The 27,696-nt window shown below is 40.1% G+C and overlaps 1 protein-coding gene across 1 annotated transcript in view; it reads left to right on the top strand.

The window, feature by feature from the left end:
* LOC129734628 (amyloid-beta A4 precursor protein-binding family A member 1-like) overlaps positions 1–27,294 on the top strand; it is a 137,307-nt gene extending 110,013 nt beyond the window's left edge. The window contains exons 7-13 of the mRNA XM_055698264.1: positions 4,505–4,591; positions 5,231–5,416; positions 18,341–18,520; positions 19,293–19,505; positions 22,454–22,573; positions 23,221–23,361; positions 23,731–27,294. Of these exons, the coding sequence (XP_055554239.1) occupies positions 4,505–4,591; positions 5,231–5,416; positions 18,341–18,520; positions 19,293–19,505; positions 22,454–22,573; positions 23,221–23,361; positions 23,731–23,802 (999 nt within the window). The 3' untranslated portion in view covers positions 23,803–27,294. The remainder of the gene's footprint in view (positions 1–4,504; positions 4,592–5,230; positions 5,417–18,340; positions 18,521–19,292; positions 19,506–22,453; positions 22,574–23,220; positions 23,362–23,730) is intronic.
* The last annotated feature ends 402 nt before the right edge of the window (positions 27,295–27,696 follow it).

Below are 27,696 nucleotides of genomic sequence, written 5' to 3'. Positions count from 1 at the left end.
CTGCAGTCTGATGCTGTTCCCATTGAATTTGAAAGCAGAGTTCTGAATGAAGTGCATAATAGGGTATTTTGCGTCACCTTTGACATAGTGTTTGCACTGTGGAGTTCTGACTCAAGATTTCTTTCCTTTCTGTTTTTGACATGTGTTTGGTGTTTTTTTTCATGTGTGAGATCCATCATTGTGTATAGTTTCTAGTTTTGTCTGGAAAAGAATCTGATTTTGGGGAACATTTACAATTGTTTATCTGGGTAGTTAAAAAACCTAAAAATAAATCCTACCAGTTGTCCTGGTTTCAGCTGGGATAGAGTAAGTTTCCTTTGTAGTATCTGTAGCTAGTACAGTGCTGTGTTTTGGCTCTGATGTGAGAACAATGTTGATAGGACACTGATGTTTTTAGTTGTTGCTGGGTGATATTTATACTAAGTCAAGGACTTTTCAGTTTCTCAGGCCCTGCCAGCAAGAGGGCTGGAGGGGCACAGGAAACGTGGAGGGGACACAGCCAGGACAGGTGACCTGAACTAGCCAAAGAGGTATTCAATAACATATGATGTCATGCTGAGTATATAAACCGGGGGAAGAAGAAGGAAGGGGGGGACATCCAGCATTATGGCGTTTGTCTTCCCAAGTAACCGTTATGCGTGATGGAGCCCTGCTTTCCTGGAGACGGCTGAACACCTGCCTGCCCAATGGAAAGTAGTGAATTAATTCCTTGTTTTGTTTTGCTTGCATGCGTATGGCTTTTGCTTTACCTATTAAATTGTTCTTATCTCAACCCTCAAGTTTTACATTCATTTCCAATTCTCCTCCCCATCCCTCTAGGTGAGGGGGGAGTGAGGAAATGGTTGTGTGGTGCTTGGTTGACAGCAGGGGTTAAACCACAACACCAGTGTGTGCAGAAGCTGTTGTTCAGGATATGTGTGCTATTTCTTAATGTCAGTGTCAATTAATTTAATAGAGAGCCTTCAGTATGAGCCAGTTCCGATTGCTTTTGCAATAGCCTGGTAATAGCAAACTACAGCATATTTCTCTGTCTAAAAAAGATTATTAGAAATGTGAAAATGTTTGGTTTTGTTTGTAAATAAGTAACAGAATCTAATGTTTCACTGGCCGCTTTCACACTAGTTTAAATCTGGTAGACTTAAGTTGTGAGCATAAACATGAAATGCTGAGTGTGTCCATGATTCAGGCTTGCTTTCTCCAATTCCTAATACTAATTAGTCATAAATCTTTACCTCTAAAGTGTTACCCTGTATTCCTGTAATACTGTATTTCTATGGGTAGCTTTGTGTTGAGTTTGCAAGGCCTCAGGACTGAAGTTTGTCAGGATTGCTCTGTCTGAACTTTTCTTGATCTGCCCATAGCTTTGTTTTAACTTGGTTTAGCTGTAACAGCAATTTTTATAATTGATGAGGTGTCTATGAATAATATAAATTTCTTTTGTTTATCTTTGCATGGTGCCACCATGGTTTTATGATTCTAACATAATAATGTAGTGTAGAGAAATACAGGCCTGGTATGATAGCTGGGGCCTTGAGAACTGGAGACAGGATGCAGTGTAGAGGAGTACAGGCATGAGATGATAAGAGATGAGTCATGCACAGGCCCATGGCTATAAACTCACCAGTGGTCAGTTAAAGAAATGCAGACCTGGAGCTCAACAAAACTGATTTTAGGGATAACAGATAATATTGAAATAGTACCTAGCATCTGTAAAAAGCCACCATATATAGTACATTTGGATGTAACCGGGAGCTGTAGACCAATGAAGAAAGATCAAAGATTGTAAAAGCATGTTAGCAAACATATACAAATTACCCTGAATGGATCCTGTAGTCAAGAAGCAGCCACCAACATGAACACCATGTTCTTCCTGGTGAAGGACTCCAGATGCTGACAACTTGCTGTAGCACTCCCACCACCACCCCCAGACTGAAACCACTAACTTTAGGCACAAGAGGAGCAGTGGAAGGATGAACACACCACCAGGAACAGGGCTAGAAACTAAATTGTTATACACCCATTCCTTAAACTTTACTATTATTCTTTCTTTTTCTGTAACAATTAGATCTGGACTAATAATGGTTAGACTGTTAAGACTTAAATTATATGAACAATAAATTTTTGAATATATATATTTTTTAAAAAAAGTGTGCTTCCTTTTTTACTGTAAACAAGATTTTGAGCATAATAGGCCCTTGCCCCCTCGCAGAACACCTGTTAATTATCTAAGAAGAGATGTTCATCTTGGAAGTAAAAAGGATATCTTCCAGCAGGGTGATTCTTGCATTTCTTCAACAAACAGGTCCATAAGATCAAGTCTTTAGAGTCCCTGGGTTTATCTTTAAACCGACTGCAAAGCAATAGAATGGTAATGATACTTATTTTCAATTGTTGTCACAGTAATAGTACATAAGAGGTTTTCATGGGATTGGGATGAAATATATTTGGGTATAAAGCAGTTAGAGCTATGCCACAATGAGAGACAGGACACTGCTTGATGCAAGCAAGATGTCAATTTATTGTACACAATCACGAGTTTATATATGTTTTCAGAAGCTGCGCGCTTCAAACAGATTGGTTCTTTAAGCTAAGCATTACAAACTAGGCAATCCCTGATTGGTGGTTAACTGCAAAGGACACTTTAAGTGTTTACAGTCATCAATTAACAGCAAGGTGTTACCTCTTCTTGGGCCATCCCTTCCTCTCTCAGCATGACTCATCCTGTTAATTGTTATCTATTCACACTCCTTGTCCTCCCAGGGTTTGTGACCTACAAGCTGGAGCACATTCCCCTCAGCTAACTGATTGCCACACATGGTCCTAATTTCCAGGCCCACTCCTGCAGAGTTACAGTAATACTGCTTCATGATAAAAGACAATATCAGGTGTTTATGAAGTATATTATCTCCCCCATTCTTGGAAGAATGAAATGGTATAGAAATATCTTTATGAAGGTATCACAGAAAATTCTGGTCTCCAAATGTATGGGTGTATTCACATAGGAGGAGGTGTAGTTGGGGGAAGAAGGGCTCAGTCATATATAACTTCTATTTTCTTTACAGGAAAATTTAACATATTTTTGTATTTGGGATTAAAGATTGCATGCTTTGGGGTTTATGATTCCATGTGTGTGAGACCATTAAGCAATTTGTATTTAAATTCTTTAAATCTGAGAAAGTTGGAATAATAATGGGTGGGTTTCTTTTCTTGCATCTTATACTGACTTTGCCTTGGAGGAGACACTCTCAATTTGTACTGCTGTAAATGAGGAAAGGCTTTTGGAGAGTGGGGGAGGAAACTGTTTCTTCAGAGTAATGTTTAAATGGGGGGGAAAAATCCTTTTATATACTCTTCTGGTGCAGATCTCTCTTCATTTATTAAAAACTGTTAAATGTGAAATTTCTTTTTTTTCCTTAAGCCAAAAAGCAAAGGAGGAAATTAATGTAAGCAGAGATTAATCCATAACTACTAATAAATTGAACCCTGTCATTAGTGTATAGATTCCTGTTTGACTTAAGAGTCTTTGCAAGTTCTTCTCTAACTATTTTCCATCTCTGTTTATTACATGCTAAACAGATGGCCCAGAAATTAGCCAAAGGCAGGAAGAAGGTGCAATACAACTACCATCGGCTTGATGTTATGTCTGTTCTTTTGTTTGCTTTGTTGGGTTTTTTTGCCTTTTTATTTTGTGCTTTGCTTTTCTGCATCCAGCAAGGCTTTTTTAGTTTTATTTCTGAACTACCATACCTGTTAACATTTCTCAGAAATCAATTGCCTTGTTTGTTATCATTAGTCATTGCTTATCATTAGGCATTTTGTGTTAGAAATAGTGTAAAGGTTGGATTTATCAAAGGGATACAGGTAGTACCGAAAATGCATACCAAAGAAATAGCACTGATGTGTCATAGGTTTTATTCTGTAAACTGGTAAAATAAAAAGAAAATGCTTTTTTATTCCTCTATATAGATTGATTCACAGCTGTGTCAAATAACAGAAAAAGTATAGACACTCAATTATATGCTGACTCATATTTTAGTAATATGATTATGGAGTTCTTAAATAGTTATCAGATTTTTTTAAAAGGCATTTAAAATTACAAGCATTTGCTTTTTGTTCACAAGGGTACGACTTCTGGAGGGAGTTAGCAGGTTAATAGTATGTTGTCTGACTGTGAAGACTCTTGCCAGAACTGCACTATAAGTTATTTTAAACTGCACCTGTGGTCCACATTTTTCTATTTTTCTGAGCAGCCACTGTTCTTAAGCCCTTGTATGGGAAGGGAGGTCAGAGTGTTTTTTATGGGATTTAAAATTTTACAAATTGCATCTAATCCACTTTCCTATCTAATACAGGGTTTCCAGATCTTTTTGTTTATCTTTAGCTTCTGCAATGTAATACTTTATTTTTAATTGCTGTTCTGGTGACTGTGTCTTGTTTGTGATCTAATATCATCATTATTAAGGCTTTTACCTAATGTTATTGACTCTATTCCATTTATTTGCAGGCTCCAGAAGGTGAATCTCAACCCGTGACTGAAGTGGACCTCTTAATTTCTACACAGAGAATAAAAGTATTGAATGCAGACACACAGGTATGGACAAAGAAGCACCTTTGCCAAGTCAGACCTTGTCAGTGTTATAATAATAGTCCTTTGAAATAAACCTTCATCTACCTGCCAAAATTTGACTTTCAGGGGGTGCTGTCTCTTATAGTTCCCTCTAAGACTTCCTGGTCAGAAATCTATGCTCAAGAACCACGTCACACATGGAATTAACCATAGTTATCTGACTGATTTGGCAGGTATGCTAATTGCAGTCAGCCCAAAAGACAAGAAGCTTTCTTCACATTATACAGCATTCTAGGCAGTCTAGTACCATAACATGACAAGTGCCAATTGTCCCCAGACAAGCCTGAAATATTTGGTTGTGATAACTAATTTGAAGGCCTTAGTCCTCAGCATGTTGTGCGTGTTCAGGCCAAGATACCAAAGTCTTTGTGTTCTTTTCCACAGTAACTTTCATTTTCAAAATGTGCTTTTTTTGGTTTGCTTTTTCTGAAAGTGAGTCTGTTGGATCCTCGGTACTTCCTTTCATACGGGAGACTTTTGTCCTTTTTGAATACATTTACTTAATAAAGGTGTCATACTGTCATTAATCTCTTTATAAAACACCAAAAGTGCAATAAGAATTTGTTTAAAATAGCATCTGATGCCATTTTTCCTATCCTCCAGGAAACTATGATGGATCATCCTCTAAGGACCATTTCTTACATTGCAGATATAGGGAATATAGTTGTTCTGATGGCTCGTAGACGAATGCCACGATCAAATTCCCAGGATAATGTGGAAGCATCTCACCCCTCCCAAGATGGAAAAAGGCAATACAAAATGATTTGCCATGTCTTCGAGTCTGAGGATGTAAGGATTTTTTTATCTTGTGATTTTTCTAGGAGAAAAAATGTGAGCACATCTTGACAGGCTTGAAAGTCTATACCAAATGGCCCTGTTTGGCTTGTTTGTTAATTGCATAGGAATATTTCATCTAAGTAGCAGAACTTGCTTTCTCTTTGCATAATGGAACCCAATGTTTTACTTGTAAATTCAGTATTTATAAACTCCTTTTTTTAAAAAAACTAAATGTAATACTTTCCTAGAGACAATGAGGAGCGGATTCTAAAAGAACACTGTTGCCATAGCTTATATATACCAGCTCAGGATCTGTGAGAGTGAGCATCCATGAAAGCAGCTTATTTTCATAGGGAGCTTCCATTCCCTAGTGTTGCCACAAGAATTGCTGATATATGACATAAAGGGGTGTTCTGGGGTTTTTTTTTTGTTTATTTGGTCTTCCTTTTGATATGATGATGGAGTTCAGAAGGAGTAGCTGAAATTATTTCCCACACTCAGTATGATCCAGTGGTGCCCAGTGACAGGACAAGAAGCAATGGGCACAAATGGAAACACAGAAAATTCCACTGAAACCATAAAACACACTTTTTTACTGAGAGGGTGTGGTCAAATACCAGAACAGGTTGCTCAGAAAGGTTGTGGAATCTCTATCCTTGTGGATATTCAAAAACCCAACTGGACACAGTTGTGGGCAACCCGGTCTAGTGGACCCTACTTGAAGCAGAGGGCATGGACTAGATAACCTACAGAGGTCCCTTCTAACCTCAAGCATTCTGTGATTATGTGATTTGTGATTATTTTATGATTCTTGTCCAGGACACAAAGCTTCTTTTAAGGAGGCCATTAAAAAAAAGACCTTTATAAACTTAAAACTAAAAATTAAAACAGAATAAATAGTTCAAGTTGGAAGGAACACACAATGATCATTTAGTCCAACTGCCTGATCATTTCAGGGTTGACCAAAAGTTAAAGCATGTTGTGAAGGACAATGTCCAAATGCCTCTTAAACGTGGACAGTCATAGAGGATCAGCTACCTCTCTAGGAAGCCTTTGCCAGTGTTTGACCACCCTCTTGGCAAAGAAATGCTTCCTAATGTCCAGCCTAAACCTCCCCTGGTACAGCTTTAAACCATTCCCACACATCCTGTCACTGGATACCAGGGAGAAGAGATCAGCACCTCCCTCTCCACTTCCCCTCCTCAGGAAGCTGTAGAGAGCAATGAGATCACCCCTCAGCCTCCTTTTCCCCAAACTAGACAAACCCAGTGTCGTCAGCCGCTCCTCATAGGACATGCTTTCCATCCCCTTCCACCAGCTTTGTTGCCCTCCTCTGGATGCATTCAAGGACCTTAACATGTTTTTTAAATTGTGGGGCCCAGAACTGCACACAACACTCAAGGTGGGGCCACACTGGTGCTGAATACAGAGGGATAATCACCTCTCTTGACCAGCTGGTTATGCTGTGTTTAATGCATCCCAGAATGCGGTTTGCCCTTTTGGCTGCCAGGGCACACTGCCTGTAGAGGAATGAAACTGGGTTAATTAGCATTGATAATATACAACTGTGGGCTGGCTTCAGGGGCAGTGGGACGGCTGATGTAGATAAGGTGCAGCTGTGGCTGGTTAAGTTAAGAAGTTGGGCAGCCAATGAAGAGAGAGAAGCCAAGGAGGAGAGAGAGTGCCCTGAGTGAGGAGAGACTAGGAGAAGGCAGCAGAGGGACTGGCATGAAGAGTATGTTGGTATGAGATGGTAAAAAGACCTTGTTGCAGCTGGCTAGTTTGGAGAGTGCTGCAACAACTGCTGACTCATATTGCGCCTCCTGTCTACCAGCACCCCCAGATCCCTTTCTGCAGGGCTGCTCTCCAGCCACTAGTCTCCCAATCTACACTTGTGTCAGGCATTACTCTGTCCCAGGTGCAGAACCCAGCATTTGGTCTTGTTAAATTTCATGCCATTGATAATTGCCCAATGTTCTAATCTATCCAGATCCCTCTTCAAGGCCTCTTGTCCCTTGAGAGAATCTACAGCACCTCCCAGTTTGGTATCATCATCCACTAAGCTGGTGACCTTAATGTATAAGGATATCAAATTAGTTAGACAGGACTTTCCCTTTGTGACCCCATGTTGACTGTGCCTGGTGAGTGTGTTGTTCTTTAAATGCCTTTCAGTAGCACCCAGTATGATCTTCTCCATAATTTATGCAGGTACTGAGGTTAGACTATCAGGTCTGTGGTTTCCTGGGTCTTCCCTCATGCCCTTCTTGTAAATTGGAATAACTTTGGCTAGCTTCCAGTCAGTGGGCACCTCCTCGGATTCCCAAGACCTTTGGTGGATGATTGTGAGGGGGTCCTGCTATGGCATCTGCAAGTCCTTCAGTACTCAGGGATGAATCCCATTAGGCCCTATGGACTTATGAACATTCAGCTGATACAACTGGTCCCTTACAATTTCAGTGTCCACAAATGGAAAGTCATGGCTCCCACATTCATGGTCCTTCGACTTAGGGGCCTGGGCAGCCCAAGGTCTGTCAGTATTATTAAAGACTGAGGCAAAAAAACCCAAACATTGAATACCTCTGCTTGTTCTTCATCCCTATTAGTCAGATGACATCTTCAACAAGTATCAGTCCAATGTTTTCTTTAGACCTCCTCTTGCTATTAACATATTTTAAAAAGCCTTTCTTGTTGTCTGACACAACCCTGGCCAGTTTCAATTCTAGTTGAGCTTTGGCCTTTCATGTCTTCTCCCTGCAAATATGAACCATGGTTCTGTAATCTTCCTGCAAAGCCTGACCTCGTTTCCAGAGATCATAGTTTCTTTTTCTGCCTGAGTTCCAAGAGGAGTTCCCTGTTCAGCCAAGCTGGTCTTCTGCCCCACTTGCCTGATTTGTGACACAATGGGATTGCCTGCTCCTGTGCTTCTAAAAGGTGGTTCTTAAAGAGTGACCAGCACTTGTGGACTCCTAAGACCTCAAAAGCAGATTCCAAGATACTCTGCTAAATAGCTCCCTAAATAGCTTAAAATTTGCTCTCTTGAAGTCCAGGGTAGCAACTCTGCTGTCCTTTTTTCTCCTTCCACCAAAAAATTTAAACTCAACCATTTCATGATCGCTGTGGCTAAGACAGCCATCTACCATCACATCCCCCATGAGTCCTTCTCTATTCACAAGTCTAGGAGGGCATCTTTTCCTAGTTGGCTCACTGAGTATTTATGACAAGAAGCTATCTCCTACAAACTTCAAGAATTTCCAGGACCTGCTTGTCACAGCGGTATTATATTCCCAGTTGATGTCCGGGAGTTGAAATCTCCCATAAGGACAAGGGCTACCAATCCTGAATTTTCTCCTCATTGCCTATAGAATAACTCATCACTGCTTATATGCTGGCTGGATGATCAGTAGTAGACACCCACTACACCACCTCTTTTGTTTTCCCTAATCCTCACCCAGAGGTTCTCAGTCACATCTTCCCTAACTGTAAGGGCTGTATAATCAAACCACTCCCTTATGTATAGTGGGACACCTCCACTTCTCCTGCCCTGCCTATCCCTTCTCTACAGCCTGTAGCCCTCCATCCCAGCACTCCAATAATTGGACTTATTCCACCAAGTCTCACTAATACCAATAGTATCATAGCTCTAGGAGCTGACCAATGCTTCCAGCTCATCCTGTTTTTTTTCTCATACTGCGTGCATTGGTGTACAAGCATTTCAGATATGCTCCTGAGACCTTCATGCTCCCAGGAGCAGTGCAAATGTTCCCACTAGCATTGCCACCCTCAGGCAATGCCATGCCAACCCTTCGTTTACCTCCTGAAGCTCATTTTCATAGGGAGCTTCTATTCCCTAGTATTGCCACGAGGATCGCTGATATATGCCATAAACAATTGTTTTGGGCTTTTTTTGTTTGGTTGGTTTTCCTTTTGATATGATGATGGAGTTCAGAAGGAGTAGCTGAAATTATTCCCTTTCCAAAAAAAAGCCCGGTGTATAATGTTGGGAATTCCAGTAGAGTATCCTTTGTAATTACAAAGTCTCTTTATAATTCCTCAGTTGCTGTTTAAATCAGGTGATGGTCATCTTCCTCTTCATTGTTATCAATTTGGGAAAAATGCCCTCTCAGACAGTTGTGGATGTCCCATTCACACCCACTATTACACTCACCCACTGTGGTGGGTTGGCCTTGGCTTGCTGCTAGGTGCCCACCAACCTGTTGGAAGAAGGGTTCGCCGGAGTCAAGAAGACGCTCAATATGAGTTATGCATCTTGCTCAACTTTATTAGTTTCTAACATTACTTATATAGAACCGATACACATGCATATTCGTAAAGCAGAAATATAATTGGTTAGTAGTCTCTAAACACGCGTGGTTCTCACGCTCCTAATTATCATGACTAAAATAAGCATTCTATCCATGTAGCTAATTGTGTTGCTGTGCTTCAGCCTTGTAGTTTGTTACTCCCTATTTTCCCATACTGGTCCCTATCTTTCTTGGCCCTGCACCTGCTTTCCCAGCAGCTGTATCTTGTTACAGCCACGGCCTGTTGGCACAACATAATTACTTGGTCTCAGGATTCAAGAATAGCTCAAGGCTACCTTTCTTGTTAACTTCAGCACAGCAACTTCAGCACAATACTGATTACAGGCCTATTCTAATACCAGGCCTGGATTGTGCAGATCTTCAGAGATTCTAAGGCCATGCTTCTGCAGCCATTCTTCTACACCAACCCACTGTCTCACTCTCCCTCCTTGGCGGGACAGGGGGAGAATATAAGATTAAAAGCTTGTGGGTCAAGAGAATGGCAGTTTAGTGAAGAAAAGCAAAGGTTGCGTGCAGAATCAAATCAAAGCAAAAAGATTTATTCTCTACTTCCCATCAGCAGGCAATGTCCAGCCACTTCTTGGGAAGTAGGGCCTCAGTATGCGTAGCGGTTGCTTCGGGAGACAAATGCCTGAATAATGAATACCTCCCCTCTCCTCCTTTCTCTCAGCTTTTCTTGCTGAGCAAGACATCATATGATATGGAATAGCCCTTTGGTCAGTTTGGGTCACCTGTCCTGGCTATGTCCCTTCCCAACCTCTTGCCCACCCTCAGCCTACTGGCCTTTGGGGGCAGGGAGGGTTGGAGAGACAACCTTGATGTTGTGCCAGCACTGTTCAGCAGTAGCTAAAGCACTGATGTGTTATCTACACTGTTCTAGCTAAAAATACAAAGCCCAGCACTGAGGGCTGCTGTGGAGAAAGTTAACTCCATGCCAGCCAGACCCAAAACACCCACTCACACTAGCATCTTATCATCTGTTCTTACCCAGACCATTTTACCAAGTGTGGGTGCATGAGCACCCCCACAGAGGGCTGAGTTGTCTGTTATCAAACCTGATGTCCTGTCCTCACTAATTAAAACCCAAACATTTTGAGAAAGAAATATCAATGCACATAACTTGCTGATTTTATATAGTTTATTTTTCTTGAAAAAAACAGTTGGTGGACTGTCACAAATGGCGTTCCTCAGGGCTCAGTATACGGCACAATCCTGTTTAAAAATTTTATCAATGATCTGGATGAAGAAATTGAATGCACCCTCAGTAAGTTTGCAGATGATAGCAAGTTGCATGGAGAGTGTTGATCTGCTTGAGGGCAGGAAGGCTCTTCAGAGGGATCTAGACAGGCTGGGTCGATAGGCAGAGGCCAACTGTATGAGGTTCAACAAGAAGAAGTGCCAGGTCTTGCACTAGGGTCACAACAACCCCACACAATGCTAAAGGCTTGGGGAAGAGTGGCTGGAAAGCTGCCTGGCAGAAAAGGACCTGGGGGTGTTGGTCGACAGCTGGCCAAACATGAGCCATCCGTGTGCCCAGGTGGCCAAGAAGGCCAACAGCATCCTGTCCTGTATCAAAAATATTGTGGCCAGCAGGACTAGGGAAGTGATCGTACCCCTGTACTTGGTGCTGATGAGGCCACACCTTAGATACTGTGTTCAGTGTTGGGCCCCTCACTACAGGGAAGATATTGAGGTGCTGGAGAGTGCCCAGAGAAGGGAAACAAAGCTGGTGAAGGAGCTAGAGAACGAGTCTTACGAGGAGCAGCTGAGGGAACTGGGGTTGTTTAGCCTGGGGAAAAGGAGGCTGAGGGGAGACCTTATTGCTCTCTACAACTACCTGAAAGGAGTGTTAAAGGGAAATTTCACACAGATGTGGGCACCACTAGGCTTGCTTTAATCACAACTCGGAGTTGGGCCACCACCTCAGTAAGTGGCAGAGAACAAAGGGATGCAGCACAGCTTATATACACTTATCAAATCATTAGTCAGTGTCCAAAGTTTTTAGAAGTTTCCTTTGGTCTTGTCAGTTCTGTGAATCTATCATCTGACTCTGTCCCAGTTGATTCATCTATTCAGTTCCAGTGTCTGCCTTGGTTCCAAGGTCCTCCTCAGATCATGATCTTTCTGCCTGCTTTAACTCACACAATCCTTCAAGCACACTTAGTCTTTGAACAAGCAATTCCTATTCACATATACTGATTTTTTTTCTAAAAGCACCTGTGTTTCTGAGAGCACCTGTGCACACAAATTGATCATCTATTGTTTTTCTATTCTCCCACTGGTTAACTTGACTGGGTTTTAAACCAGCCTTGGATTAGGGCTATAGAAGAGATGAGGCCTGGTTCTGCCATTTAGTAGCTTCAGCACTTTAAATTTCTTAATTCAAAATACATTTTCTTTAACAGGAGATTGTTGGGAGGTAGGTGTTAGTCTTTTTCCTCCCAGGTAACAAGTGATAGGACAAGATGAAACAACCTCAAGTTGTGCCAGGGAAGGTTTAAGCTGGATATTAGGAAACATTTCTTCACCGAAAGAGGTGTCAAGCATTAGAACAGGCTGCCCAGGGAAGTGATTGAGTCACCATCCCTGGAGGTATTTAGAAAATGCATAGATGTGGTGCTTAGGGACATGATTTAGTCATGGATTTGGCAGTCCTGGGTTAACTGTTGGACTTGATGATCTTAAAGCTCTTTTCCAACTTAAATGACTCTATGATTCTCTGATATTTGTGTCAATCATGATCCTTTCTGTGCCAGAAAATATTATTCTGGAAAGTACGACATGTCTTTAGGTCTAAAAAAAGAATTGATAACTTAATAGTCTGAACATATTCTGAGGATTTTCAGGACATGAGCATTCCACAGTCATAGAAAAAATTAAAAATAGCTTATAAATATTGTAAAAAATCCAAACGAGTAGGAAAAAATATAACTCGGAAAGAGCTAAGATAGAAATATATCTGTTAGCAGCAAAGAGATTTCTACACTAAAGAGCTTGTAAATCAAATGGAGTAGTAAAGCCTCTTTTATATATAAATTTCACATATTTCTCTGTCATCTTTTCTTCTTCTGGGACAGTTGGGTATCTAGAAGACTTTATCTAGTTAAGCTGACTACGATCCTTCTTAAGCTTTCAGATGGGTGATGGTCAAAATGTGTCCCTGCTTGGAACTGTCTTTATCTTAAAAAAAAATGCAACAACAACAGATTTTCCAAGTATAGTTGGTACTGGATATTCAGAACAGCTCAGCTCCTAAAACATGGCCAAATTCTGGTTGTCTAAATGGCAGTTGATCTCTTCTTGGATGTCCATGTTGGTATATGCACCTGAATGTACAAGTCCATATTTATCTCCTCTCTTGCAGATAGTGCGCTGAACTAATGAGTTGCAGTGCACTCAACTTCTTGCCATATTGTTCTTGCCATCAAATTGTTTTTATTTGAAAGTTTGCAAAATAGTGGAAGTCCAAACTCTGTGTGCTGTTGACCTTTTCAGTGCCAGCGATCATGGTTTTGTCATCTACATGTTTAGAGCTAGCTTGAGTAGATGTAAGATACAAACAGTTTTTATTTGGGGATTGGGAACCTTTTCCTCACTGGGTCCTGAATTGGACTGTATGTAAAAACAGTTTAGCTGTGTTCCTACATCCCCAGCACACCCCCACACCATAGGCTATGGAGTCCTCCTGTCCTCTTTCCCCCCTCTTCCCTCTAACCAGAAATACACACCAGAGGGCAGTTTCATTCCACACTGTGACCAGCACCCCTACACTCCACAGTGCTTCCTGCACCCAACAGTCTGGTTATGCACAGCACTGTTCCACACTGTTTCCTGCACTGCTCTCATCAGCTCTGTGCTCATGCCATGTTGCTTTCCGCTTGTAAACAATATGTATATCATTCTAAATTTACCTTGATCACCTCACAATAAAGGATTCCACTAGCCTGCTCTTTTCAGCTGCTTCCTTGCATGTCACAGAGATTAGAGCTTTCCTTTTACATGCCTTTGTTTTTCTACTATTACCAGTAGCAGGTGGTAGGAGCTAGAATCATAGAATGGTTTGGGTTGGAAGGGACTTTTAAACATCATCTAGTCCAACCTCTTGCCATGGACAGGGACATCTTTCACTAGATCAGGTTGCTCAAAGCCCCTTTCAACCTGACTTTGAACACTTCCAATGATGGGATATTGACACCCTGCCCCTTGACCAGTATCAGTGGTGTAGACAGACTGCCAACACCATGCCCTTGACCAATATCAACAGCATAGACAGACTGCCAACACCCTGCCTCCTGACTGACATCGGCAGCATAGGCAGGATGCCACCCACATTATTCAAGTATGGTATAATTCTCTCAAATCACAGTACCATTGGTGGAGCCATGGGGTGGCACGACTCTTACCCACATTCAAAAGGCATTTGCACAATTGGCTGTTGCTGCCAGATGACCTGGACACCAAGTGTCCCTGGCAGGCCACCAGAGCCATGGCATCACTTATGATCCTGTGTTTGCTATTGGCGATCAGGTGAGTTGCCATATTGATACTGAAAAACCGGCAAAAAGAAAACCCTCTAGACTTCATTTTGTAAGTTTAGAAGGCAGGCATTCTTTATTGCAGCGCTGGGAGCATGGAGATTAGCATCTCAAATCATGCGCACCTATCTGACCAGCGTTCCTCAATTTATTACAACAAAACATACATATTCATCATATTTCCCTGAAATCTAATACATATTATAACTACTTCCCCAAAATGATTTACATATGTGTAAGGCACTTGGGTATGCACACTTCGCTCCTGGGGGTCTTCCTTGGGATATTTTGAGACCCCTGGTGGTCGACAAGTCGGTGAACTTCAGCTGAACTTTCTTGGGGAACATGCGTACTACTTGTTCTTATGTAACTTAATTTGTTCTCTGCACTATATGGTTTTGACTGCAGTGCTCCATTACCCCACTTCTCTTGTCTATTGTTATATCCCAGGTGTCTCAGAAAGCTAGCTACATCTTAGTGAGCTTATTCAATAGGTCGAATTAATCATTGCTTTAATTTCAGCCTCTGTTAGTGATTCTTTATATCTTAATTATATTAGTATGGACGTGTTGTTGCTCATCTTTCCTACTGCCTCAGTAAAGCTTTGTTTTACAACACATTGTCAGACTCCATTACCATTTGGATCACAGACATCTGCAACTTCTCTGGGCAACCTGTTCCAGTGCCTTACCACCCTCACTGTAAAAAATTTTCTTCCTTATATCTAATCTAAATCTACTCTCTCTCACTTTAAAACTTTTGTCCCCTGTCATGTCACTACAGGCCTTGGTAAAAAGTCTCTCTCCATCTTTCTTATAAGCCCCTTTTCTATATTGAAAGTCCACAATAAGGTCTCCCAAGAACCTTATCTTCTCCAGGCTGAACAACCCCAACTGTCTCAGCCTTTCTTCATAGGAGTTTTCCAGCCTTCTAATAATTTTTGTGGACCTCCTCTGGACCCGCTCTAACAGGTCCATGTTTGTCTTGTACTGAGGACCCCAGAGCTGAATACAGTACTCCAGGTGAGCTCTCGCCAGAGCAGAGTAGAGGGGCAGAATGACCTGCTGGCCATGCTTCTTTTGATGCAGCCCAGGATACGATTGGCTTTATGGGCTGCAAGCATGCATTGCTGGCTCATGTCCAATTTTTCATCCACTGATATCCCCAAGTCCTTCTCCACAGGGCTTGCTCTCAATCAATTCAGCAGCCAGTCTGTACTGATACTGGGGGTTGCCCCAACTGAGGTGCAGGACCTTGCACTTGGCCTTGTTGAACTTCATGAGGTTTGCATGGGCCCACTCCTCAAGCCTGTCAAGGTCCCTATGGATGGCATCCCTTCCCTCTAGTTTATCAACTGCACCACTCAGCTTGGTGTCATCTGCAAACTTGCTGAAGATACACTCAATCCCACTATCTATGTCATTAATGAAGATATTAAACATTATTGGTCTCAGTACAGACTCTTGAGGGATACCACTTGTTACTGGTTTCCACATTGAGCCATTGACTGTAACTCTTTGGACATGGCTATCCAGCCAATTCATTATCCATCTAACAGTCCATCTGTCAAACCCATATCTCTCCAATTTAGTAGCAAGAATGTTGTGGGAGACAGCACCAAAGCCTTACAGAAGTCCAGGTAAATGGCATCCATAGCTCTTCCCTTGTCTACTGAAGCAGTCACTCCATCATAGAAGGCCACTAGATTAGTCAGGCATGATTTGCCCTAGGTTAAACTATATTGGCTGTCTCTAATCACCTCCCTATCTTCCATATATTTCTACATAAGTTCCAGGAGGATCTGTTCCATGATCTTACCAGGCGTGGAGGTGAGGCTGACTGATTGGTTGTTCCTGGAGTCCCTCTTATTACATTTTTTTAAAAATGGGCGCAATATTCCCTTTTCCTCAGTCACTAGAACAGCTCACAGGGAGTAATGCAGCAGTGAGTGAAAGCTATGGATCATCCAGTAGCTTTAGGAGCAGAGCAGCCAAGAGCAAGCTATAGGCATAGGAGTGAGCCATATAGACTAGGCAGAGTGGGCTGGAAATCCACTGAACTTCATTCATGAAATTCAACAAGGACCAATGACAAGTCCTGCACCTAAGGAGGAAGAAACCCTGGCAACAAAACAGGCTGGGAACAGACTAGCTGGAGAGCAGCTCTGCTGAAAAGGCCCTGGGGGGGGTCTTGGAAGACAGCAATGCTGAACATGAGCCAGCAGTATGCCCTGGCAAGCAAAGATGGACAACAGCATCCTGGGCAGGATTAAAAAGAGCATAAGCAGTAAATTTCAGGGAATGATTCTTCCTCTCTAGTCAACACTCATTAGACCACCTCTAGAATACCATATCCAGTTTTGCCACCCCCCCCCCCCCACCTCACCCCCCCACCCCCCACCCCAATACAAGAAAAGCATTGACAAACTGGAGTGAGTTCAGCAGAAGGCCATCAGATGGTCAGGGGGCTGGAGCACTTGCCCTATGAGGAGAGGCTGAGAGTACAGGGCTTGTTCAGCCTGGAGAAGAGAAGGCTTCAGGGGGCTCTAACAGCAGCTTGCCAGTAGCCATGAGGAGATCATCAAGAAGACAGAGCCAGGCTCCTCACAGTGATGCATGGTGGGAGTATGAGAGCTAACCAGCATATGTTGAAACAAGAAAGGTTCAGACTGGATACAAGGAAAAACTTTTTCACCACAAGGACTGTCAAGCATTGGAATAGGTTGCCCAGAGAGGTTATATAGTCTGTCTCAAGATTTTCAATACCTAACTAAAAACTCTGAATAACCTGGTCTGACCTCGTAGATGATTGCTTTGAACAGGAGGTTGGGCTAGAGATCCTCTGAGGTCCCTTCCAACCTGAATGATTCTGTGATCATGGACCACTTCCAGTCACATTAAGGACTGAATCTGCTCAATTGGCCAGTGGTTTCCACCCTTTCCATACTTTATCTGGCAGTAACTTCAAATATGATTGTGAGATTTTTAAAGGAAAGCATTGGTAAGAAGGAAGAGTAGGAAATACCATATATGTATCATAGCATAGCTAAGGTGGGACAGCACCTCTAGAGATTGTCTAGTTGAATACCCCCTGCTCAAGCAAGGTCCACTAGAACAAGTTGCCCAGGACTGTGTCCAGTTGGGTTTTGAATATCTCTAAGGATGGAGACTCCAAAACCTCTCTGGGTAACCCATTCCAATATAGAGTCACACCCTCATGGTAAAAAAAGTGTGTTCTAGGTTTAAGTGGAATTTTCTGTGTTTCTGTTTGTGCCCGTTGCCTCTTGTCTTGTCACTGGGCACCACTCAAAAGAGCCTGACTCCATCTTCTTTACATTCTTCCATCAGGTATTTGTGTTTATCTGTAAGATCCCCCTGATCTTTCTCTTCTCTAGGATGAACAGCCCCAGCTCTCTTAGCCTCTTCACATATGTCAGATGTTCCAGTCCCTGAACCATCTTTGTGGCCCTTCTCTGGACTCCAGTATGTCCATGTCTCTCTTGTACTGGGGAGCCCAGAACTGGACACAGGACTCCAGGTGTGGCCTCACCAGTGCTGAGTAGAGAGGAAGGATCACCTCCCTTGACCTGCTGTGAACACTCCTAATAAAGACCTTTTATAATAAAATACTTTTACCTTCTTTTAAAGGCCTTCTCATTATCTTTTAAAACACTGTTGTGTGTTTCCTAGAAGGTGGTGGGTTTTTTTATTCATGGCTTGCCTTTGTGAAAGTGAAAACTAGCACAGGTGAGAGCTCAAGTTCTCCCTCTGGAGTCTCAATTTCAAGTAATGCAATGGGTATACCTTTATGTTAGCAGTAGTTAGCTGTGAATGGAAGGCTTTACTTGTGTTTCTTATGTATAGTTACTTGTTTCATTGGGTTCACTGCATGGATGACTATGTTGATATACTGTTCTGCTTTTTTAATTATTACTTTAGGTTAATTTTTAAAAACATTTATTACATTTCCTTAACTTGTAGGCATGATCCATTTTGTAGTGTGTTTATAACAGAGAAAGTATCAGTGAATGAAAGCATTGGAATGTTTGATGTTCTTTTCTTCTTTGGGAATTACTACAGGCACAGCTGATTGCACAGTCTATAGGTCAAGCATTTAACGTGGCCTACCAGGAATTTCTGAGGGCAAATGGAATCAATCCAGAAGACCTAAGCCAGAAGGAATATAGTGACTTGCTCAATACCCAGGACATGTACAATGATGACCTGATTCATTTTTCCAAATCTGAAAACTGCAAAGATGTATGTCTCTGCTTTTTTTCCATAACACCACTAAGCTCATGTATCCTGAGTTCAGGTTTTCACTGGCAACAATCAGAAAGCTATTAGTGCTTCCAATAAATAACCTCACTGAGGTAATTTCTATTTTTCCCAGTAGGTTTATCCTGTGGGCAATTCTGTTTTAAAAGCAAGCAGTGAATCCTAAATTTATCAATAGTTGAATGATTACTGTCTCTGTGTGGTTTTTACCAAACAATTTTCTCATTTGAGACATTAGATGTCAGTGAAGTGAATATACAGTGGACAGTATAAAATTTTTGGAGGCACTGAGGTTGATAAGAGTGGCTGACCCCAGATTTTAGAAGTCTATATATTTGCTGCTGGTTTTATTAATAAAGATGAAGTAGTGTAACACTGCAACACACGGGTAGTTGTTTCCAAAAACACAGTCACAAGTACGTTAAATCCCTCCCTGACTTAGTTCTGTCCACCAGAGTCCATCATGCCAGGTTTTCTTCTATACCAGCTCCCTCCAGCCATATGAACTGATGAGTTCTATTTGGGGGGGATTTTGAATTAAACAAAATCTCTAGTTTTAATGTTATTTGGTGGTTGAAGGCATTTAAACTATATTAAACTATATACCCTATTGTGTTTTGCCTTTGAATAAGAAAGGCATTTTGCAAATAAGAAGCCTGTGTTTGTTTATATGGAAACATATGGGGGGTGGGATCATCAGTTCTATAGATGAGAAAAAAAGTTTTTGTTTGAAACTCTCTTTCTTATGATTCAGGTTTACATTGAAAAGCAAAAGGGAGAAATTCTAGGTATAGTGATCGTGGAATCTGGCTGGGGATCCATTTTGCCTACAGTTATCATAGCCAACATGATGCATGGAGGACCAGCAGAGAAGTCTGGGAAAGTAAATATAGGGGATCAGATCATGTCAATTAATGGGACCAGTTTGGTTGGCTTACCACTTTCAACATGCCAGAGCATTATAAAGGTACAAAGAATATTCCTGGATATTGCATGTTTTTAAACCTTTATTGGAGTCGTGGGAGAGCAAAAAGTATAGAACTATTTGTTGTCTAACTCTGATCTTGTGCATTTTATAGCAGTTTCCTTTTGATGACTTTAAAGTAGAGGGCAAATTCTGATTTACCTGTTTTCTGAGCCCTAAGAAGGGAACTATGCATTTAGCTGCTTAGATCAAGTCATGGTGCAGGACTTCAGGCCCCAAGGGAATATTTGGGACCAAAAGGAAGATGTTTGTTACTGTCTGGAGGCACCTAAACTTCATAGGGCAGTCTGAGACATAGGTGTCTAAAATCTACAATGGTGCAATTTTAGCCATTTAAATTATTCCTGTGATCTAGTTTCTAGAGAAGTGAGTATTTTTTTTCAAAAGATTGGGTTTTTAAAACATATTTTAACATTTTTCTGAACTTTGGATAAAAAAAAAAATTAAACCTATTTATTTTCTGTAGGAACAACTTGAGCGCATTGGAAAGTATAATGTTTCTTTGAATTTGGCTAAATGGTGGGAGTTTTTAATTGGAAGAACTTTTTTTTAATTGACATGAGAGCATGTAAATGCAAAAAGCAGGCTAGTCAACTGGAAATTAAGAGCCTCTGGGGTAGATGAAACATGCAAGAGTGAGTAATTAAACATCAAAGTTTTAGGAGGGCGAAAGATGCAATTTTTGAGAATGTTGGAAATTCAGCTAAATTGTCTTCTGGGTTACCTATTGAAATAGTCAAACACCACAGGACTGCTGCATATTGTAGCATGTAGACATGCAATGTAATGCTGTATATGACTATAGAAATCCTTCCGTGTCCCTGCTGGGTAGTGGTGTTCTGCAGTAAAAAAATGTTTGTTTAGTAATTCACAAAATAAGTATGTCTTTGTTGCCCATGAATTCCTTTCTTAATGCTTGAACTAAAAAATTCACTATAAAAACCTGATATTCTGGTTTCTGAAAATGTAAACACCGTGCCCTAACAAGTAATAGATATTTAAGTCTCTGAGAACAACCACTCTGGATTCCATTAATTCAAATGATATCTTGTGAATGCAGTATATTAAAACCTTGGTAACAGCACTCTTTTTTTTTTCTTTTCTTTTTTTCTTTTTCCTGAAGCAGAAAAAAACCTTAAGTACCTCTGCACCAAATTCAGCAGAACAAAGCTCACCACCCTTCATGTTATCAGCTTTGTCTCATACTTATTTTCTATCCCATATCAGATTTATTTCTAAAACTGATATATGCTTTTCTCATACAGATGGACTTTTCCTGTGATGCGTTAAGAATCTTCAGCACTTTCACAAAATGAAAACAATCAAAAAGCTAGCTTTGCTGTCTCCTGCCTTTAGAGGCCTTTCCACTCCTTTTTCATGAGGCTGTTACCAGAGGAACTGCTAGCCATTTATCTTTCTGTTAAGAAGGTAGTCGGTGCATTTGCAGGTCTTTATAGCCATACATCTAGAACTGTTTATGTAACATTTTTGGGTAACACAAATGAACCCCCAAATGAAACATCGGTCACCCAAGTATATATTTCAATGTTGCAGAAGTATCCTTTTTGTAAACTTTTTTAGTATTTTTTAGTATTCTATAAGGACTCCTATGAAAAGATAAGCATTTTATATAGATGAGAAGAATATCTTGCAAGTACTTCACATACGGTTATTTTTAAATTAGAGATGTAAGCCTTGTTACTAATTGACTATAAACCATTTACAAACTGACAGATCTAGGAAGAAACTTTCTATATGTGTTGGTTATTCCCTAATTATATTATGCTACTTCCATCTTTTTCAGAAGCATCTGATGCTAACTACTATCAGAAACAGATTCAGGGACTCTGCAACCATCATATCCAGGCAGTTAGAAGCATTGATTTTTCATCCCAGCAGAATGTTAGTCTCAAGTCTAGAGTTAGGCTCAGCAAAATCAGCAGCAGTAAACTGCATGTAGAGACATCAGTCTATTACCTTAGCTGTAATAGGAGTTATTTTCCTGAATGAAATCCTAATCTTGTTGAAGTCAGTGGCAAGCAACCCACTGTTTTCAATGGGACCCATATTTGACTTCGTGCATATGAAAGTCAAAAGCAGCTGTTGGAATTGGAATAAATGTTAACATGATTGAAGCTTGAAGCTGCCATATTCTCTACATAGCATCTCTTTCCCATATGGGTTCTATGTATTGAAGGCTAAACATGTGTAAATGCAACATTTAAGAGTAATGTGTATTCAGTTATATATAAAAAAGTAATCTAACATTGGAGTTGGTTTTATCTACAAGAAACAGCTCTGAATGCCTGAATATGTGTAACGGTCAGACTCTACAATTATCTCCAATTTTATGTTTGGGTTTTCCTTCTTCATTTAGTTCTTCTGGTAGCAAAGATATAAAGGTGAATGTGATAAATCCAGTTTAGAAGGGAGGGGTAATGTAAATGTGAGTATTGCTTATACATGGACTTGATGTTTGCATTACAGAAATGAATATAACTGCACCAGGAAAGCCACTTATTTGTATCTGTCTATCTTAGCTGCATATTTTAAATTTCATTTCCCAGCCAGAATGTTTGTCAATTTTCTGGTCAACTGCATAGACCTGCTTTTTATTTCCTTTGCTTCTTTAGAACAATAATTCGTGTTCTCAAACGAAGAAATTTCCAACAGGAAGCTAGATATCTTAAAACAACCACATCAGCTTATTGACAAGAAGAGGTTTATACTGCATCATTCAATTCACTGAGCATCCTTTTGCTTCTGTCTGGTATTCAGGAATCCTGTTTCATAATGATACATTCAAAGAACTGCTTATTCAGGGCTATTCCCATGTTAACATTCTAAGCATTGTTTTTCCGAGTGCTTATGTTAAATTGTTTCACCCCATTTTTGTCAGCATTTTTCATGGTGATGGTTATTTTTTTCAGGGTTTGAAAAACCAAGCCCAAGTTAAACTGAATGTAGTTAGATGTCCTCCGGTAACCACAGTCTTGATCAGGAGACCTGACCTCAGATACCAGTTAGGCTTCAGTGTACAGAATGGGATTGTAAGTAGCTTCCAGACCTTCTGGTGATGCTTTTACATATGTTAAGGTTTACATATGCAATGAATTGTGTTTTTTCCCTCACTGCAGCAGGGGCTCAGTATACATTTTAAGTCTAAGACACAAAAGCTGAACTGGTCAAAGTTATTCATCTGACTTTTTTCCAAGTCAAAAGCAGGGAAAGAAACTTTATTTCATAGCTTTAGAATCAATCAGGAGTAAAAAGGCTGGTTTAGGTTAAAGAAACAAAAGTGTATGGAGAAGGCTGCTTTCAGTCTGCATCATTTGTGTCTCTGACCAAACCATTGTATATGGTCTCAAAAGAAAGAGTCTGTCTTTGACTGTCTTTTAGTGCAAGGCTTATGCACTTTGAAGTTTTTGTAAACTATGCTTCTTCATACACTCTTAAATTTTCAAACCATGAAGTAACAAGTATTATACAGATAGCTTTTGGTGGATGGTTTCTTTTACTTTTGGAAGAGAATGTGTAGTACACATTATTAATATGCTAATAAATGTTACTTTGAATCAGTGAACCACTACATTTTAGACTTCCCTGCAAACACATGTATGTAAGTACTGAATTATCATTTGTGGTCAAAAGTCTCTGTTCCATATCAAAACTGATGATTTTGTCCTTTCCCTTCCAGATCTGTAGCCTTATGAGAGGAGGTATAGCAGAGCGAGGAGGAGTACGAGTTGGCCATCGTATCATTGAAATCAATGGGCAGAGTGTTGTAGCAACACCTCATGAAAAAATTGTTCACGTTCTCTCAAATGCTGTTGGTGAGGTAGGAGCAAGAAGTGTGCCTAGACAGTATTGCATATTGCGTCATCATTGCCTCTTTTGGGTTGTTACTGTTCAAACATAAATACTAGAAGTGAGAGTGAGAACCACCAAGGGTTTTCTTATTATTGAAGTGCCTACAACTTCAGATAAAATTGAGATGATTGGTAGATACTCAACACCTTAGATAATCCTTTTTCTCTAGACCTTAGTATGGATATGAAAATTATCAGGCTTTCCCTTTCCCTTCTGTCCTGTGTTACCTCATCTAGTTTCTTCCCTAGTACTCCCTAGGGCCTAGGCTATTGAACACTCATGGTTTTGGTAGCATGCCTAATAGGAGTATTGATTAACACATCTTATTACCTTCTAGATTCATATGAAGACCATGCCAGCTGCTATGTACAGACTGTTAACTGCGCAGGAGCAACCAGTTTATATCTAAAGCTGACATCTCACCTTCACAATATGCATGAAGGATAGTTTTCCTCATTACTACTTCTGTTTCTAGTTCTGCATTTGTATCCACAGATACATTTCTCTCTCTCCCCAACATTTGCTGTGTATAGAGGAGGAGGGAAAATATAGCCATGAGACTTTTTGGTTGCATCTCTATACAAATAAAGCTTTATGCAACTCCACACACAGGGTAAATAGCAACAGCAGCAGTGTCCATGGTAAAATTCACAAAAAGATGACTTACATGTCTATGAAGAATGAGTAACTGATGCTGTCATAAAACCAATTGTTCAAATGCACACCTTTTAGTTTCTATCCTTCAGTATAGTAGAACCCCAAAAGGTGCTCCATGAATTGGTATAGATAATGCAATTTTGACATGTTTTGGCAAATAATTCAGGATATGTGATTTTTTGCAGTTGGGTTCCCTATTTTTCTAATCTTCGAAATACTTTTTTTTCAAATGCAATGTCTTTTATATGCTCATTTCAGAGGTTAAATGAGGCAGGAGGTGAGTGATCTCTAGATATCCAGCAAGAGTAATATTGAGGGGGTTTTCTGAGAAGCTATACATTCTAAGTTCTTAATTACAGATTTGGTACACACAACTGTGTGCTTGTGTATACTGACATTTTTAAATTGTGATTGATATTTATGAAGCTTGAAAATAATAGTTCTGCACACTAAGTAATTTTGTTACACTGAGCCAGTTTAAAAGTATTTTTTGTTGAAAGACATCTAGTTTTAATGGCATTTGTTTAGACAGATAAATGGGAGAAGTAAACGTAAGGTAGGAATAAATTTATTTATTTTGCTATGTAAGTTAATTTGTGTTTTGGTTTTCCATATGACAGAGAATGTGTGAGTGTTACATGGATTTTTATGAAGAAATGTAGAGATGTATGAAATGCAGGATTTGATTGGTCTATAACTTATATCAGGGAAAAAGGGGAAAACCACTAAAATAATAAAGCAGCTGATGGCTCTTTTTCCTCAATAAGAAAACATTCTATTTTGTGTAGCTACATTTTGTCTGTACTGCATACTGCTGTTTACACTGAATTTGAACCATATATTTAGACCAGGCTGATGCACTGTATTTTCTGAAAGCAACAGTTTCTGCCTTGTCTTATTTTGATATAAAGGCTCGGTGTGATTAAAAACAAGATCAGAACACATATAGGGAAAAAAAAATCCCATCCTTTTAGCTTGAAAATGGTGTGATGCTTATAGCCATTAGTTTCTCAGTTACTGTGGAATGGACTGCGGAGTGCATTGTGTTTGGAAACTAGTAATGATACCTGGACTTTATTCCAGAGATTTTGTTTATATGTGTATACACATGCACACTTCTGTTGATGAGATCCATGAAAACTCTGTTTTTACCTGAGCACTTGGTTTCCATCTGTGGTCAGAGGTTTATTGTTGCCTTTCAGAAACCATGGACATACATGGGATGAACAGAGAGAAAGAGAAAATAAGCTTTATATTTCAACAGGCAGTAAGGGAGATAATAGAACAGAGCATAAGCTATTGTACTAATGAATACATTTTAGTTTGAAAATCAATGACTTGATTTACTGCAGTTCTTGTTGCATAATTCAATCTTGATCTCTGGAATAGCAGATTTTGCAAGCAAATGGTGTTAGTATTCCAGGTTAGTATTTACCTCTGCTATCAGACTGATGTAAATAGATTGTGAATGACTTGTGATTAGAATTTTTAATTGTAGATATCTGGATTATGGAGATAATTTGAAAATTTTCATAACTTCTTATAAATATAGTAATATATCTAAATATTATATATAAACATATATTGTTTAGTAGGTTATATACAGTGCAGCCTTTCCATGTTGCCTGAGGAAACTCAGTCTTGAAGACAGTTATCACACTTCTGATTCCTGCTGTGTTTTACACCCTCAACTTCACTTGTTTTTATGGTTCTGTCCAACTCATGTTGAGGGGTTTTCCCATTGACTTCAATGGGAGATGAAGAAAACCTAAGCACACAAAAAAATGAATAATTAAAAACAAGGCTGTTTTCCTGTAATTAAGCTTACACCTAGTTATAAGCACCAAAGTACCTAACCTGTTGACTTCATGGTAAACAGATGCTTAAAGCTAAGCATGTGAATGCTTATAGGATTGGAGTCTAGTAAAGAATCTTCATTGTTCCAAGTAATTGTAATATGTGTATTAAATTTCTACACTGGGAAGTTTCCAGTGTGCACTCCAGATAAGTCTTGTAAACAATCCCACAGTTTTAGTTTGCAAAAGTAAAGATAGTTGCAAGAAAAATGAGCTGTAAAGGAAGAGTTAACAGTTTTCTATAGTAGTGCAGTAGTTTATTAGATTAGATGTGTGAATTCTTCATGGATTCAAAAGAATAAACTGCCATTTTGCATTCTTTCTTCTGTATAAAGGTCTGAAAAGTTTTTTCCCTCTTCACTATTTACTATATTCTTATTAATGCTTCAATAGTTACATTAAGGATGAAACATTCTTCTTGGTTTTATTAGCAAGTTTCCCCAGTTGTTCTGAATCTTGTTTTGATTTGAGATTTGATTGGAATTTCCAGATTTGTTTTGTTTTGTGTGGTTTTTTCCTTAATTTTCTAAATGAATTCAGTTTCTGAAGATGGCAATGTGCATGAGATCTCTTGCACATATTTTGTGCAGTGCCTAAACTCTCTTGTATTATTGTTCTGTAAAAAGGTTGAATGGGAATTATTATAAAGTATTGGAAACACTGAACTTGGTGATCTCTGTCTCTGTGTAAATGAGCCTAGAATGTGAGTGTGCACATCTGAATGTAATTCCTCTGATGTTTTTTGTCAGAGGTCTTTGACCCTTTCTCTGTAATGGAACTGCAAAGGTTTCATTTGGGGGTGTGTGTGTGTGTGAGTTTGGGTTGAGGAGGAGTTGCCATCCATTTTGTTGTGATGTATTTACTGTGCTACATTCCTTTATTTAGCAGAGCACTAATGTCTATAAGAATTGTAAAAATAAAATATAGAACAAAAATACCTCAGACAAGGCTGAGAGTTTGCTGATAATAATTTAGGGCTTACCCCACCCCACCCCCACCCCCTCTTATTAAATATGTTATCACAGAGTCGCTACCACTGCTGCTGATTGGCTCAGCCTTGGCCAGCAGTGGATCTGTCTTGGAGACAGCTGTCGTTGGCTCTATCAGACATAGGGGAAGCTTCTAGCAGCTTCTCATAGAAGCCACCCCTGTAGCCCCCCTGCTATCAAAACCTTGCCATGCAAACCCAATACAACTGTGCTGCTTATGAGTCTGTTTCACTGTGCCTGGGAACATTTTGATAAAAGAACTAGCCATGCGCTTTCCCCTGGCATTGATGCCATTCCTTTGCTGGATGAGGCATCTTGTGGAGAGAATGAGGGATTACACCTCCCACTTCTTTGGGCTTGATGTGTCTAGTTTTGTTAAGTGGGCTCACAAGGTTCTTGTACATCCTTATGTAAACTTTTTGAATCTGTTATCTAACATTGTTGGCTTTTTATTGGGTGTGTGGAACTTGGTTTCATCTTGGCATAAGAGGAAACAACTTGTTAGTAAAGTGACAAAAAAACGTCCTGAGGTGGTTGATCTGTGGGTGGCAGGGTGTGTGGAAGGATTTGGGAAGGTTCCTAGGGTGGTTATCACCTCCCATAGGCTGGGATTTTATGCCTGAACAGCCATGTAATCCCATTGAATAGGTGTGCCACTTGATGGAAGGGTGCCTTCCCTACCCCAATGAGACCCAGCAGCTCTTAGCACTGTTTTGGTGCTTGGCTATTGCCTATCAAGCCTCCGTTCAGCACCATCACAAGACCATGGTTGAGACAGGAATCCAAGCCCTAACTACAGTA

The sequence above is a fragment of the Falco cherrug genome, chromosome W (genome assembly GCF_023634085.1).
Source record: "Falco cherrug isolate bFalChe1 chromosome W, bFalChe1.pri, whole genome shotgun sequence".
NCBI classification, from domain to species: domain Eukaryota; kingdom Metazoa; phylum Chordata; class Aves; order Falconiformes; family Falconidae; genus Falco; species Falco cherrug.
Note: the sequence above shows the minus strand (reverse complement) of the source record. Positions and strands in the feature narration are given on the sequence as shown.